This window comes from Rhipicephalus sanguineus, chromosome 9, assembly GCF_013339695.2.
Source record: "Rhipicephalus sanguineus isolate Rsan-2018 chromosome 9, BIME_Rsan_1.4, whole genome shotgun sequence".
Taxonomy (NCBI): domain Eukaryota; kingdom Metazoa; phylum Arthropoda; class Arachnida; order Ixodida; family Ixodidae; genus Rhipicephalus; species Rhipicephalus sanguineus.
In genome coordinates, this window is record NC_051184.2 from 95,456,363 (window position 1) to 95,471,054 (window position 14,692).

Sequence of the window (14,692 nt, forward strand, 5' to 3'; positions counted from 1 at the left end):
GCCCAACGAACGCCAACGGAACGCGATCGTGCAAGTGCTCCGTCTTCGCATCGCCTCACGGTCCCCTTTAGCGGGAGATGGTGTAATTTCTTCACCGGAACGACAGCTCAAGAAATAATGTGGCATAGAGCATTAGGGATGTGTGTGTTTCTTCCTTAAACTCTTGCGTTATGCACAATGCACGCTTTACAGGCGAACTTAGTGCGAAGGCACACCCAGGTCTTCTTCAATATTCCCATTTTACCGGAAAGACAGCCCAAGAAACAATCCGGCAAAAAGCATTAGGGATGTGTGTGTTTCTTCCTTGAACTCCTGCGTTATGCACAATGCACGCTTTACAGGCGAACTTAGTGCGAAGGTTCACTCAGGTCTTCAATATTCCCATTTTACAGGACAGACAGCCCAAGAAACAATGCGGCATAGAGCATTAGGGATGTGTGTGCTTCTTCCTTGAACTCCTGCGTTATCCAAAATGCACGCTTTACAGGCGAACTTAGTGCGAAGGTTCACTCAGGTCTTCTTCAATATTCCCATTTTACCGGACAGACAGCCCAAGAAACAATGCAGCATAGAGCATTAGAGATGTGTGTGTTTCTTCCTTGAACTCCTGCGTTATGCACAATGCACGCTTTACAGGCGAACTTAGTGCGAATTTTCACTCAGGTCTTCTTCAATATTCCCATTTTACCGGAATAACAGCCCAAGAAACAATGTGGCATAGAGCATTAGAGATGTGCGTGTTTCTTCCTTGAATTCCTGCGTTATCCAAAATGCACGCTTTACAGGCGAACTTAGTGCGAAGGTTCACTCAGGTCTTCTTCAATATTCCCATTTTACCGGAAAGACAGCCCAAGAAACAATGCGGCATAGAGCATTAGGGATGTGTGTGTGTTTCTTCCTTAAACTCTTGCGTTATCCAAAATGCACGCTTTACAGGCGAACTTAGTGCGAAGGTTCACTCAGGTCTTCTTCAATATTCCCATTTTACCGGAACGACAGCTCAAGAAATAATGCGGCATAGAGCATTAGGGATGTGTGTGTTTCTTCCTTGAACTCCTGCGTTATCCAAAATGCACGCTTTACAGGCGAACTTAGTGCGAAGGTTCACTCAGGTCTTCTTCAATATTCCCATTTTACCGGAAAGACAGCCCAAGAAACAATGCGGACATAGAGCATTAGGGATGTGTGTGTTTCTTCCTTGAACTCCTGCGTTATCCAAAATGCACGCTTTACAGGCGAACTTAGTGCGAAGGTTCACTCAGGTCTTCTTCAATATTCCCATTTTACCGGAAAGACAGCCCAAGCAACAATGCGGCATAGAGCATTAGAGATGTGTGTGTTTCTTCCTTGAACTCCTGCGTTATCCAAAATGCACGCTTTACAGGCGAACTTAGTGCGAAGGTTCACTCAGGTCTTCTTCAATATTCCCATTTTACAGGAAAGACAGCCCAAGAAACAATGCGGCATAGAGCATTAGAGATGTGTGTGTTTCTTCCTTAAACTCTTGCGTTATGCACAATGCACGCTTTACACGCGAACTTAGTGCGAAGGCACACTCAGGTCTTCTTCAATATTCCCATTTTACCGGAAAGACAGCCCAAGAAACAATCCGGCAAAAAGCATTAGGGATGTGTGTGTTTCTTCCTTGAACTCCTGCGTTATGCACAATGCACGCTTTACAGGCGAACTTAGTGCGAAGGTTCACTCAGGTCTTCTTCAATATTCCCATTTTACAGGACAGACAGCCCAAGAAACAATGCGGCATAGAGCATTAGGGATGTGTGTGTTTCTTCCTTGAACTCCTGCGTTATCCAAAATGCACGCTTTACAGGCGAACTTTGTTCGAAGGTACACGCAGGTCCTCTTCAATATTCCCATTTTACCGGAATAACAGCCCAAGAAACAATGTGGCATAGAGCATTAGAGATGTGTGTGTTTCTTCCTTAAACTCTTGCGTTATGCACAATGCACGCTTTACAGGCGAACTTAGTGCGAAGGCACACTCAGGTCTTCTTCAATATTCCCATTTTACCGGAAAGACAGCCCAAGAAACAATCCGGCAAAAAGCATTAGGGATGTGTGTGTTTCTTCCTTGAACTCCTGGTTATGCACAATGCACGCTTTACAGGCGAACTTTGTTCGAAGGCACACTCAGGTCTTCTTCAATATTCCCATTTTACCGGAATAACAGCCCAAGAAACAATGCGGCATAGAGCATTAGAGATGTGTGTGTTTCTTCCTTAAACTCTTGCGTTATGCACAATGCACGCTTTACAGGCGAACTTAGTGCGAAGGCACACTCAGGTCTTCTTCAATATTCCCATTTTACCGGAAAGACAGCCCAAGAAACAATCCGGCAAAAAGCATTAGGGATGTGTGTGTTTCTTTCTTGAACTCCTGGTTATGCGCAATGCACGCTTTACAGGCGAACTTTGTTCGAAGGTACACTCAGGTCTTCTCCAATATTCCCATTTTACCGGAATAACAGCCCAAGAAACAATGCGGCATAGAGCATTAGGGATGTGTGTGTTTCTTCCTTGAACTCCTGTGTTACCCACAATGCACGCTTTACAGGCGAACTTAGTGCGAAGGTTCACTCAGGTCTTCAATATTCCCATTTTACAGGAAAAACAGCCCAAGAAACAATGCGGCATAGAACATTAGAGATGTGTGTGTTTCTTCCTTGAAACTCCTGCGTTATCCACAATGCACGCTTTACAGGCGAACTGCACTCAGGTCTTCAATATTCCCATTTTCCCGGAAAGACAGCCCAAGAAACAATGCGGCATAGAGCATTACAGATGTGTGTGTTTCTTCCTTGAACACCTGCGTTATGCACAATGCACGCTTTACAGGCGAACTTAGTGCGAAGGTTAACTCAGGTCTTCAATATTCCCATTTTACAGGAAAGACAGCCCAAGAAACAATGCGGCATAGAGCATTAGGGATGTGTGTGTTTATTCCTTGAACTCCTGCGTTATTCACAATGCACGCTTTACAGGCGAACTTTGTTCAAAGGTACACTCAGGTCTTCTTCAATATTCCCATTTTACCGGAAAGACAGCCCAAGAAACAATTTCGGCATGGAGCATTAGAGATGTGTGTGTTTTTTCCTTGAACTCTTACGTTATCCACAATACAATGCACGCTTTACAGGCGAACTTAGTGAGGAGGTACACTGAGGTTATCTCCAATATTCGTATTTTACAGGAATTACAGCTTAAGAAACAATTCGTCGTGCTTGGCGTCGTGCTTGGCAGTGTTTTCGCCAGAAAATCCTTTGTAGCGATTACTCTGCAGTAAACATTTACCTTCTGGTTGTAGCCAGTAACAAGGGACATTGCAAGTCACATTGACTTGGAATGAATTATGACGATGACGCTAAATTCCATGTATCAGCTCACAAAGTTTTCGATCTCACGCATAGTTGGTTAAGTATTCTTCGACATTATATGCACAAAAAGGGCCTTTTGGTGAAATAAACAAAAAATAAATAATCTGCACTTTCATTTAGAGTTTCCCGTTTAGAAGAGACGTAGTAGTTCGCCGGCTTAAGCTCAAGTATTGTGAAATGTGCCCTAAGGTAATTGGTTGAGTCAATAAGCGATATATTTTAATCAGGTTACTGCGCATTTGGTGTTTTGGCGTAAGTAATTAACGTCTGCTCGAGTGACCTAGCTCTATACAAATGTGTTAACGCTGTATTCCACGCCTAATTCCTAAAAATTGTAATTAGTTTGTAACAGAGCTCCACGTATCACGGATTTTAAGAAATGTTCTTCTCTCATTTACTTGAAAGGTGTTTTCTTCTGTGGATCTTACAAAGTCCATCGCGGGAACAATCTTGGATTTCTTTCGCTGTAGGTTGTGCCATATTTACTTACTAGACGTTGGTTTGAAACCAGGGTGGCTGGATGACGGCAGGGGGAGGGGGGTGCGAATTTCATGCCAGGCATCTCATGCCTACTTGAGTACCCTTTATTATGTGCGCATATTTCGGATAAGCGTTACTCGACGTAGATTTGGAACAAGAATGAAAGGGGGTGGGGGATGGCGGTACAGTTTCGAATATCGTTACTTACTTCAGTTTGAAACGAAAGTGGGTGGGGGGGGGAGGTTGTAAGGGTCTCATATGAGGCATGACGTTACTCGAAACACTGTACATCTGCTTACCGCAGATGTACAGTGTTTCGAGTAACGTTATCAGACGCTGGCTTGGAACTATGGTGTAGTGATTTAAGCATTGTGATCTTGCGCGAGTCAGTTTCGTGCAAGCACGTACTCGGGCCTATCGTTTTCAGCTCAAAGAGAAATATTGGAGTCTGTGAGTGCGGGCGTTAGTCGAGAAGCTCGACAATTCAAACAAGACATTTGTTTCGCCATCGGCCACGAAAGCAGCAGCACAGTCCGTACAGGACAGCCGGGCAGTGGCGTTCAGAAGCAGAGCACGCGGTTTGGCCTGTGTCCAATGTCCCTGAGTGCTGGCTCGCATATTTCGGTGATGAGCCGAGGTGGTCCACAGCAGAGCACCATCGTGTCGGAGTCCGGCGGTGGAAGGTGCTCTGCCAGAATTTCCAGGTTCAAGGGACCTGGCACGTATTCCACCATCCCTTCGTACGTGGGTGGCCTGCTGAGCACATGGCGTATGCTGCGTGCATAGAATTAACACCGCCGAAGAAAAATCTACAGTCTGCAATAGAATGATTATTTAACCATACATAAAACCTATAAAGCAATGAGTGCGTTATTGGTTGTTTTCAGCTGAAACATAATAATCTGGTAAAATTCACACGGCCCCTTATGCACTTGCCTAAGAAGACTAGAAGGTGAAAGTCATCTTCATCTACGTCGATTGTATTGACCTCCTCCCCCCCTCCCCCATCCCACAGAAGACAGAACAAGGCTAGCCTTGCCGTGTCTTCTGTCTTGTATTGTCGTTTTGCGCTATAGAGCACTCTGAGTACCTTGTGTGGTTTCCCACTGCCTCCGGGATCGCAGGCATGGCAATCTTTCTACACCCCACAGTGTTTTACAGTGCCTCCGGTACCGGCCCACCTTCGATCAAACTAAGATGTTCTGTGATGGCGTCATCATGTGACGTCAACATTTCGTCGATATGTGACGTCATGATGACGTCATCACATCGCAATTTTTTTTTATCACTCGTGTTGAGGCCGACACGGACGGAGACTTTTTTGCGACAGCGGTTATATGGACACTCATGGGGGGGGGGGGCATTTGCAGTCACCGTCGCCGTGATACTTCGTATAAAGTGCAAATCAATAACATCAACATCGCCCCGCGCATCGTATTTGCTACGCGCTAGTAAACGCGTGTGAGCGCTGCGCATGCACGCGACTGAAGGAGATATGAAAAAAAAAGCCGGCAGTCTCCGTCGCCCGAAGGGCGCATGCAATAACATCGCCGCGCGTCGATGTCCTGGCGTCGATGGCTCGTCAAGCAGAGAGGAAATGCCCCGCCCGTCTATCGGCGCCGCTGCGGATGGGGGGGGGGAGGGGGGAGGGGGGTGTTCTGCATCGCTAGACTAGCAAATGCAAAACTTTAATCATAAGGGCGCGAGCGCTGGTGCGCGCGCTATCTCGATAGAGATCGCTAGACGGCTCGTATGCATTATGTGTTCTCACCGCTTCGTGTTGAGACGACAAACAGAATGAAAATCGTTTCGCTCCCTGGAGCGGCCGCATTCACTTTAACAAGCGCTTTATAGAGTTACGCGAGATCGTATCTAAGAGACTCAACTGATAGTCTTACTTCGCATAACATTCCAAATTGGTGCTGTCGCATTCATTTCTTCGCCCTTGCGGCGAAACTGTGTGTGTGTGTGTGTGTGTGTGTGTGTGTGTGTGTGTGTGTGCGCGCGTGCGTGTGTGCGTGCGTGTGTGTGCGCGCGTGCGTGTGTGCGTGCGTGTGTGTGCGCGTGTGTGTGCGCGTGCATGTGCGTGTGTGTGTGTGTGTGTGTGTGTGTGTGTGTGTGTGTGTGTGTGTGTGTGTGTGTGTGTGTGCGTGTTTAGTGTGACGAGACATCTCGATAATGTTTAACCATAAATAATGTTTAACCAGAAATCATCGATAATGTTTAACCAACTGGCCCACTGCCAAGTTTTTCTCGAGACATCTGAGGCATTCATCTTAATAAAATATTGGACGAAGAGATGTGTCACCTGGAAGGACAGTACCGTGATTAAAGCGCCTTGATTTATCACATTTAAAAGCAGGCATACAACATCAGCGTATATGTGAAGCTAAACAAGTACTTTCTGTGTATCCTTCATCCCAATGCCGTCATATATCGCAACTACCCCGCCGTTACTACGTCACCCCGCTTTATGATGTATTGCCCGCTCCGACAACTTCACCTTGACAGGCATTTTGTTGTTGTCCTAAAGGGGCCTACTTGAGCTATTGCAAAGGCCGTCAGGCATTTTCGTGGGTACCGACCTGAAAGCGCCGTGGTTCTTCGCATACTCGTCCAGTTCCTGGCGCGCGATGATGTCTTGCTCGCTGGAATTGACGTCGATCATCATGACCGACGTCTGGTCTGCACTGTCGGCGAGGAGGTGTCGCAGGAGTTGCAGCATCGGGGTGACGCCGCTGCCTGCCGCCACCAGTCCCAGTCGAGTGACGAGCGGCAGCCGGTGTCCGTCGCAAGTGGCGAACTGGCCGCGCCCTTCATACACGAAACGGCCCTTGGGTCCCTGGATCTGCGGCAGCGGAGCAGCACGTTAGAGGAGAGCGAACATGAGTATTGATGAGTTAGCATTAGGGATGTTAAAGTGAAAAAAAAATAGTAGCAGATCCATCGTGCCATATTTATTTCCAACCACAAAATTCGTGTCGATGTTCACAACACGTCGAAGTCGATCTTTCTCAGGGCAACGCTTCGATTGCTCCGCTTTCTTTTGTTCGGTCACCTTTTGTTTAGGTCGTATATTGGGGACGAATCGAATGCGCCTTTGCATTCGCAACTAGACTTATAGCCGTTCAAAGAGGCACGCTGGGTTTCTGCTATATCAATTTCGAGTGGTGTGCCGTGGCGGCATCATGGTTAACGCATAGGCCTGCTGTGTTCGAAAACAGTCAGAGGTTCGACTCCTCCGTCAGGGAAGTGCAATAGATTGTGAAGCCAGTCCGAAGAAGTATACAGAAGTTGTGTATAGATGTAGACCGGATGTAGGCTAAATATACACCGGAAGTCTGTCAATCGTAATCCAGACCGGAAATGCGTAGCGGCAGCGAATTTAAACTAAACTTGCGATGGAAATAAAAGTGGACTAGAAATGGAATCGAGAAACTTAGCTTAAGTCAGTATCGGCTATTTCAAAGGCACCTGAACAACCGGAAATGTTACGTATTACCGTAGTCAGGCAGGAGCCTGAATTCTCATGACGTCAGTAGAAGTTGACATTAAGAGGGAGAAGGAATTTCGAACGAAGGTCGTCAAAACAGATTGAATCAGAAGCAGAAAAGGTAATGTGCATATAAATATAGAGGATTTTTTGTTGGCATGTTGACGGGCATACGATGTCTTAACGTAGCCGTGGTATTATAAAAAAAAAGTGACCACCGAATACTTCACGCCAACGTAACATGCGTTCCCGCTTCGTGTAATCGATTTCGTTTGCTCTGCGTATGTCCTCTCGGTCTCCAAGGTACAAAGCCGTCTAGTGTTGAAATTTAGCTATAGGGAAGCGGTACGTGCTCCGTATTTTAAATGTTCGTAGCTTTTACCAACGTTCTGCTCGAATACAGCCACGAAGCTTGAGTGGGTATACGTACCTCAATCTTATCTCCCGGCCGGAGGTTGTCCAGGTACTGGCTCATGAGGCCGCCGTTGGGGTACTTCCTGGACACGCCCGCCGGGTAGATCTTGACCATGATGTCGAAGCTGCCGCGATGGTCGATGCGGCTGACAGGCGTGTACGGCCTCATCACCGTGCGGCCGCCGATGCGCGCGTACAGCAGCACGTGCTCACCCACGCGGAAGCCCAACTTCTACGAGGAGGAAAGAATGACCATGGGTCTGGGTCTGGCCCCATGGGTCTGATTAGCCATGGGTCTGATCCAAGGCGCTTTGGTTATCTCCCACAGAAATATTAAAGCACTGCACACTAGGTCCACTTCCCTACCCCCAACTAACTCAAAAGGACCTGCCCGACAGGATGCAGTCAGTGTCTTCCTCAATCCATGGCTCTATGGCAAACTCTACCCACATCGCGTGTCAATATATTGCTGACACTGCTCACGGTAAGCTACCCTCATATATATGGCGTGGAGATGCTCACAATACGCTGACACTTCCCTCACAGTAGACACGTTGGATGGCTCCCCTGCGACCCGCCGACACGGCCCAAGAACGCCGGATAATGTCACGCGGATTGGAGGACGTGGCATTCGACTGTGTTTCAGAAGCCATAGCGCAAAAAAGAACACGGGAAAGAAAGAGACCAGGACAAGCGCTCACTATCAACTAAGGTTTTATTGCAGAAACAGAGCATATATAAGCACCCTTTGAAGCTGCAATAAAGAAATGAAAGAAGGTAATGGACACTTGCCTATGCCAAGAATTCATGCTTTTGATAAAAGGACAGACGGAATGCTGACACATCTGTTACCTGCCCTAGCTATCTCTGAAGCCTCTACGATTTCTCTAGTCGTTTTGTCACGGTGCCGATACAGAACAACTGTCTGTTTGAACAGTGGAACGCACTGTGGCCTCGCGTCGCACTTCTTACAATGCAAGGTGTGCGTCAATGGCAGTGTTCCCGATTTTGTTGTTATGCTCAAGCAGGCGAACGTTGAGGCATCTGCCAGTCTGGCCTACGTAATGCCTTCCACATGAAAGAGGAATTTTTTAAACAACGCTCTTGTGCAAGAGACGTAAGCGGTTTTGTGTCTGATGGAGCAAACAGGTTTCCGCTTCCTTGTCGGACAGCTCAACTTACACAAACTCAAAAGCTTGTTTGGTGGTCAAAACACAACCTTTACTCCAGAACGCTGCCCTACGTTCTTTAAATTGCGAGACAATTTGTGAAGGTACGGGATTGCAGCCACCTTTTCTTTGGCTCGATTTTCTACGCGAGGCCACAGTGCGTTCCACTGTTCGATCAGACAGTTGTTCTGTATCGGCACCATGACAAAACGACTAGAGAAATTGTAGAGGCGTCAGAGATAGCTAGGGCAGGTAACAGATGTGTCAGCATTCCGTCTGTCTTTTTATCGGTGAAACAGCATGAATTCTAGGCACAGACACGTGTCTATTACCTACTTTCATTTCTTTATTGCAGCTTCAAAGGGTGCTTATATGTACTCTGTTTCTGCAATAAAACCTTAGTTGATAGTGAGCGCTTGTCCATGTCTCTTTCTTGTCCCGTGTTCTTTATTGCGTTATGGTTTCTGAAGAACGATGAACAACCAACACGCCCAAACGTTCTCCCTTCTGAAGTGCATTCGAATGGATTGCTGCCGACCTCCTCTAAGTAGCGTAACCAACCTCCGGGTCGAAATTTAGGTAACTTCGTTAATTAAATAATTAATTATTACTGGCCCTGTATGGTTGTACTAGACATATATCAATAAACTGCTTCGTTTCCATGAGCTATACATGTCGGTTGCTCTCTTAGAAAAGCTGCGCACTGGGATTATGGTGCATGGTATATTTTATTGTCTGTTAAAAATTAAGAAAGGGTGCCATGAGAAAGAGAAAATAGTTGAGGACGGCAAAGAATCTGATGGACATGTAGAAATCAGGAAGTTTAAAACCATAAAAGTTTTGCTACCAGCTACAATCTGACGTTTGCTTAGTGCTGTCATTGTTTTTATAGTTTTCGGCCCTAACTTTTACCAAAACGGCTTTCATCGTTAGATAATAGAATACTAAATTGCGCGAACATAAGAAGAAAAAAAAGGCAGGACAGAACGATATATCCCGCGCTGCCTTTTTTTCATCGTCCTATGCTCGCGCGCGGTTCAACATTCTGGTGCTGCACACAAGACACACCTACCAGCCCAGATGAGCCCAATGCAAACTCCCTTACTGTTCTTTTTTTTAATGGCTTGACGAACGAGTGACACTGCTTTTCTCTTTAAGCACTTCCGGTCGACCACTCACCTCCAAATTTCCGAATATTCAGCAAAAACTCTTTAACCAAGACCGGTCCCAAATGGATGGTGCTGTTTTTAGTTAAGAGCAATATTCGACAAATATAATATCGGAGCTTCAGTTTATGTAAGATTAGGGCCAAATAACTGTCAGAATAATTGATGAAAATTATTTGAATGAGTTCACTTAGAGATGAAATGACTTTTTTGTGAGCAGCAGATGACGATCTCAACCACGGGCTTTTTTTGTACGAGGCCCCTGAGATCCACTTCAGCAGCGGGATCAAATCCGGCAGATCCCACGCACTGTAGGGAATCGATGTAATGCGAAGCAGCCAGCAAAGAGCTGCATACATTGTCTTGTTTGTCTTTGAGGCAAATGAAGTCATTCATGTCATGATATCTAGCCCACTATATATCACATATTTGTCATGCACGCATGCACAATATGGTATATACCTTGCCAATGAAACGTACATTCTGGTACATACAATGCGTGACCTGTCAGTTATGTTCATCAGGCACTCATGTCATGCCATACAAACTTTGGTATATATCTAGTTAACAAAACAGCCGGAAGCGCACCAAGACACTGTCATGTAAATCATGCCGTACATGACATGCATGTCATAATTTTCATGTTAGCACCTGTGATTTATGTTCGTCATACAGTCACGTAGAGCAATCCCAGTTTTGGTGCATAACAAGCTAGCAAACCGGCCACGAGAACACCATGAGCATGCCATGTAAATCATGCCCTACATGGCATGCATGTCATGATTGGCATGTTAACACCTGTAATTTATGGTCGCCGTACAGGCGCATCACGTTATACCAGTTTTGGTGCATATGAAGTTATCGAACCGGCAGCGAGCGCACCATGAGCGTAGCATGAAAATCATGCTGTACATGAAATGCACTTCATGATTGTCATGTTACTATCACGTTACCAACTGTCATTTCTCTTCGTTGTACAGACACGTCCCGTAATACCAATTTTGGTACACATCAAGCTAGCGAAACGGCCGCGAGCGCGCAGTGAGCGTGGCATGTAAGCCATGCCGTACATAACATGTATATCGTGATTTTCATGTTACCATCTGTCATTTATGTTCGTCTTAGAGTCACATCGCACAATGCCAGTTTTGGTGAATTTCAATCTAACGAACCAGCCGCGAGAGTAAGATGAGTATGGCATGTAAATCATGTCCTACATGACATATAGTATACATGTCATGATTGTCATGTTACCACCTGTCATTTATGCTTGTCATACAGTAACTCACGCAATACCAGTTTTGGTGCATGTCAGGCCCGCGAACCGGCCGCGACCGCACCATGACCGTGGCATGTAAATCATGCCCTACAAGACATGCATGTCATGACTGTCATGTTACCACCTGAAATTTATGTTCGTCATACAGTCACGTCGCGCAATACCATATTTGGTACATATCAAGCTTGCGAAACGGCTGCGAGCGCACCATAAGAGTGACATGTAAATCACGCCTTACATGACATGCATGTCATGATTTTCGTGTTACCACCTGTCATCCATGTTCATCGTACAGACATGTCCCGCGATACCAGTTTTGGTGTATATCAAACTAGCGAAACGACCGCGAGCGCACAATGAGCATGCCAGGTATGTCATGCCGAACATGACATGCATGTCGTGATTTCTCCGTTACCATCTCTCCTTTATGTTAAATATACAGAAATCTTTTGTCGTACCAATTTTGGTATATTCATTTATTTAAACAGCCACGAGCGCCCAGAGACAATGTCATGTAAATCATGCTGTACATGACATGCGTGTCATGATTTACACGTTGGGACCTATCTTTTATGTTCATCATACACTCTTGTCACGCCATAGAAATTTTGGTATATATTAAATTAACGATACGGCCGGAAGAGTACCAAAACCATGGCATGTATATCATGCCAATCATGACATACATATAATGATTTTTATGTTATGACCTGTCATTTATGTTGGTCATACAGTCATATTATGCCATACAAAATTTTGGTATAAATTCCATTAAACAAACGGCCAGATAGATAGATAGATAGATAGATAGATAGATAGATAGATAGATAGATAGATAGATAGATAGATAGATAGATAGATAGATAGATAGATAGATAGATAGATAGATAGATAGATAGATAGATAGATAGATAGATAGATAGATAGATAGATAGATAGATAGATACGCTTAAAGTCGCAGAAGTTCGCCAAGAAACGCTTCGCATTTAAAAAACACAAAGTTAACCCATGGAATACACCAGGGCGCACGGACGACGACGTGCGAGTGCAACTACGAGACACCGAGGGCAATGATTAGGGTTGCCTTCAAGTTTTTGTTCCTGAGTGTACGAAGAGCGAGTCCTTCGTACATAGCTTACAGTGGGATAAGGATCGGATGTGTCGCGAATAGTGTGGCACCCACCTGCTGGGGGCTCTTCAGGGCAAACCGGAACAGGCGCACGTCGTGGGTGACGGCGACGCGTTTCTCGAGTCGAACCGTGTACGAGGCACGCTCCTCGGTCAACAAGACTTCGCCCGCGAGCACGACCCTTATCTTGCGCACCAGCAGCACGGCCAGTGCCAAGGCGCCCACCGCTGCCGCCGTGGAGGCCAGGAAGACCAGGACGGGACGCCGAGTCAGACGCATGTCCACTGTGGTTGCACGGAGGGTCCTTCTTTGTTGGGTTACAATTTTGCAGGCTGTGGACCCGAATGCGCCGAGGTGAACTTTCTATTCTTCTTCTGCTTTCTACGTGTTAAAATTACGATGCTAATGATGATGGTAACTTGGCGGCGGCGATGACGACAACAACGATGACTGAGATGAAGGATTTTGAAAAGTGTTCCTCATAGTCCCGTATAGCAAACTTTGGTTGTGAACATGAATTTTTAATGCAGCATGAAGGAAATTTTGGATATCGAAGCTAGGTCTCTAAGTGATGAGGATTATGATTATGGTGATGATGACGACAACGATGGTAATATACAATTAGGGTCTTTCAGAATTTTTCTGAACAGGCAGTTTTAAGGTACCATGTATGTAGTCTTCTATACCCAAGTAAGATTGTACGTAAATGAGTTCCGTATTGAAGGTGCTAGAATAAATTAAACTGTCAGGTGGACATGTCATCAGCATGCGCGAAGGACTGCAACACATACACTCTTCCGCTTTTTTGTAGGCAAGAGCCCAAAAGCAGCGTATTCTTCATGCGGGTGCTGTCTGGTGTCCGGCTTTCTTGTCAGTAATCATTTCGGGTACTTGTAAAAATCAGCGCGAACACGACGGAGACACAAGACGAGAAGGACAAAGTGCGAGTGCTGCTGGGAAATCCTCTTTCCCCTCCATTAAGGGACACTAAAGTGAAACAATTAATAGGCCTAGGTTGACACATTGTGCTCTCAGAACTCTAATGCCATTAATTTCACCATCATAAGTTTATTAGTAGAGGAGAAAATAAAGGTGAAAGTGTCATTTTTAAATTTCGCGCCGAAATATCTGCGCGTGACGTCACGAATTTTAAAGTGTATTCTTCGTGTTTTGGTGACATTGGCTCAACGAAATTTCCTTAACCTTTGTAAGTTGAGTTTATGGCCCCATCAAAGGTCAATGTACTTCATTTTACAGCGAAAGCTGTTATGAGATCATTTCACCGGCCGTTTTTGGCGCCGTAGTTGTCCGCCGCCGCCGCCGCTGCCGCCGCCGCTGCCGCCACCGCCGCTGCCGCCAACGCCGCCGCCGCCGCCGGTGTCCGTAACCAGTATCGCTCGAAATAAGAAAAAAAAAACGAAATAAGAAAAAAAATTCTAGGATGGAACGAGGTTCGAACCTGGGTCCTCTGCGTGGGAGCCCAGTATTCAACCTCTGAGCCATGCCGGTGCTTGAAACTACTGCGCAAAAAGGTCCTATACAGGCTTCATGTTGGGAAGGAACCACATTAGCATATCCAATATAGCGTGGTAGAAGAGTAAAATAAGCACCAAGCGTCGCACAACGCGAATTCTGTAACCTGGCGTCACACAATGCTAACTGTGCAACGAGTAGGTTGTTGAATGCTTCCAACCCATTACAAAGGGCTCTGCCATAATTCTTCATCGTGATCGAGCACAGCATCAACAAAGTGCGCATAATGCCTTACATGCGTTTAGCAGGTACCACGGCTCTCCGTAGAATGACGAAAAATGGCACAGTGTCTGCTGCCCTACTTCTCAAAAATTAGTGATTTATAGCGTAGTGGGTTCCTCGCAAGTGCACTTGTATTGGTTGCCAAGGAAGCCCACAAGCGCATGATCCATTTCCGCGGGGTGTCAGTAAAATTACAATGATTTATAGCGCAGTGGGTTCCTCGCAAGTGCACTTGTATTGTTTGCCAATGAAGCCCATAAGCGCATGATCCAGTTCCTCGGGGTCTCAGTAAAATTACAATGATTTATAGCGTAGTGGGTTCCTCGCAAGTGCACTTGCATTGGTTGCCAATGAATCCCATAAGCGCATGATCCATTTCCTCGGGGTCTCAGTAACGTTCTTCGCCCCCCCCC

At 45.9% G+C, this 14,692-nt stretch overlaps 1 protein-coding gene across 1 annotated transcript; it reads right to left on the reverse strand.

Moving 5' to 3' along the window:
• Nucleotides 1-4,434: 4,434 nt before the first annotated feature.
• Nucleotides 4,435-12,803, reverse strand: LOC119404269 (NADH-cytochrome b5 reductase 3). The gene is made up of 4 exons (XM_037670831.2): nt 12,579-12,803; nt 7,798-8,013; nt 6,460-6,722; nt 4,435-4,648 (listed from the first exon to the last, which is right to left on the reverse strand). The coding sequence occupies exons 1-4, from the start codon at nt 12,801-12,803 to the stop codon at nt 4,435-4,437; spliced, it is 918 nt and encodes a 305-aa protein (XP_037526759.1).
• Nucleotides 12,804-14,692: the final 1,889 nt, after the last annotated feature.

Excerpts from the sequence above, each read along its gene's own strand:
- LOC119404269 (XM_037670831.2), bottom strand. The coding sequence starts at position 12,803 with ATGCGTCTGACTCGGCGTCCCGTCCTGGTCTTCCTGGCCTCCACGGCG. Across the intron at positions 8,014-12,578 it reads CCCTGAAGAGCCCCCAGCAG|AAGTTGGGCTTCCGCGTGGG; the intron begins GTGGGTGCCACA and ends TCCTCCTCGTAG. Across the intron at positions 6,723-7,797 it reads GGCCGGGAGATAAGATTGAG|ATCCAGGGACCCAAGGGCCG; the intron begins GTACGTATACCC and ends CCGCTGCCGCAG.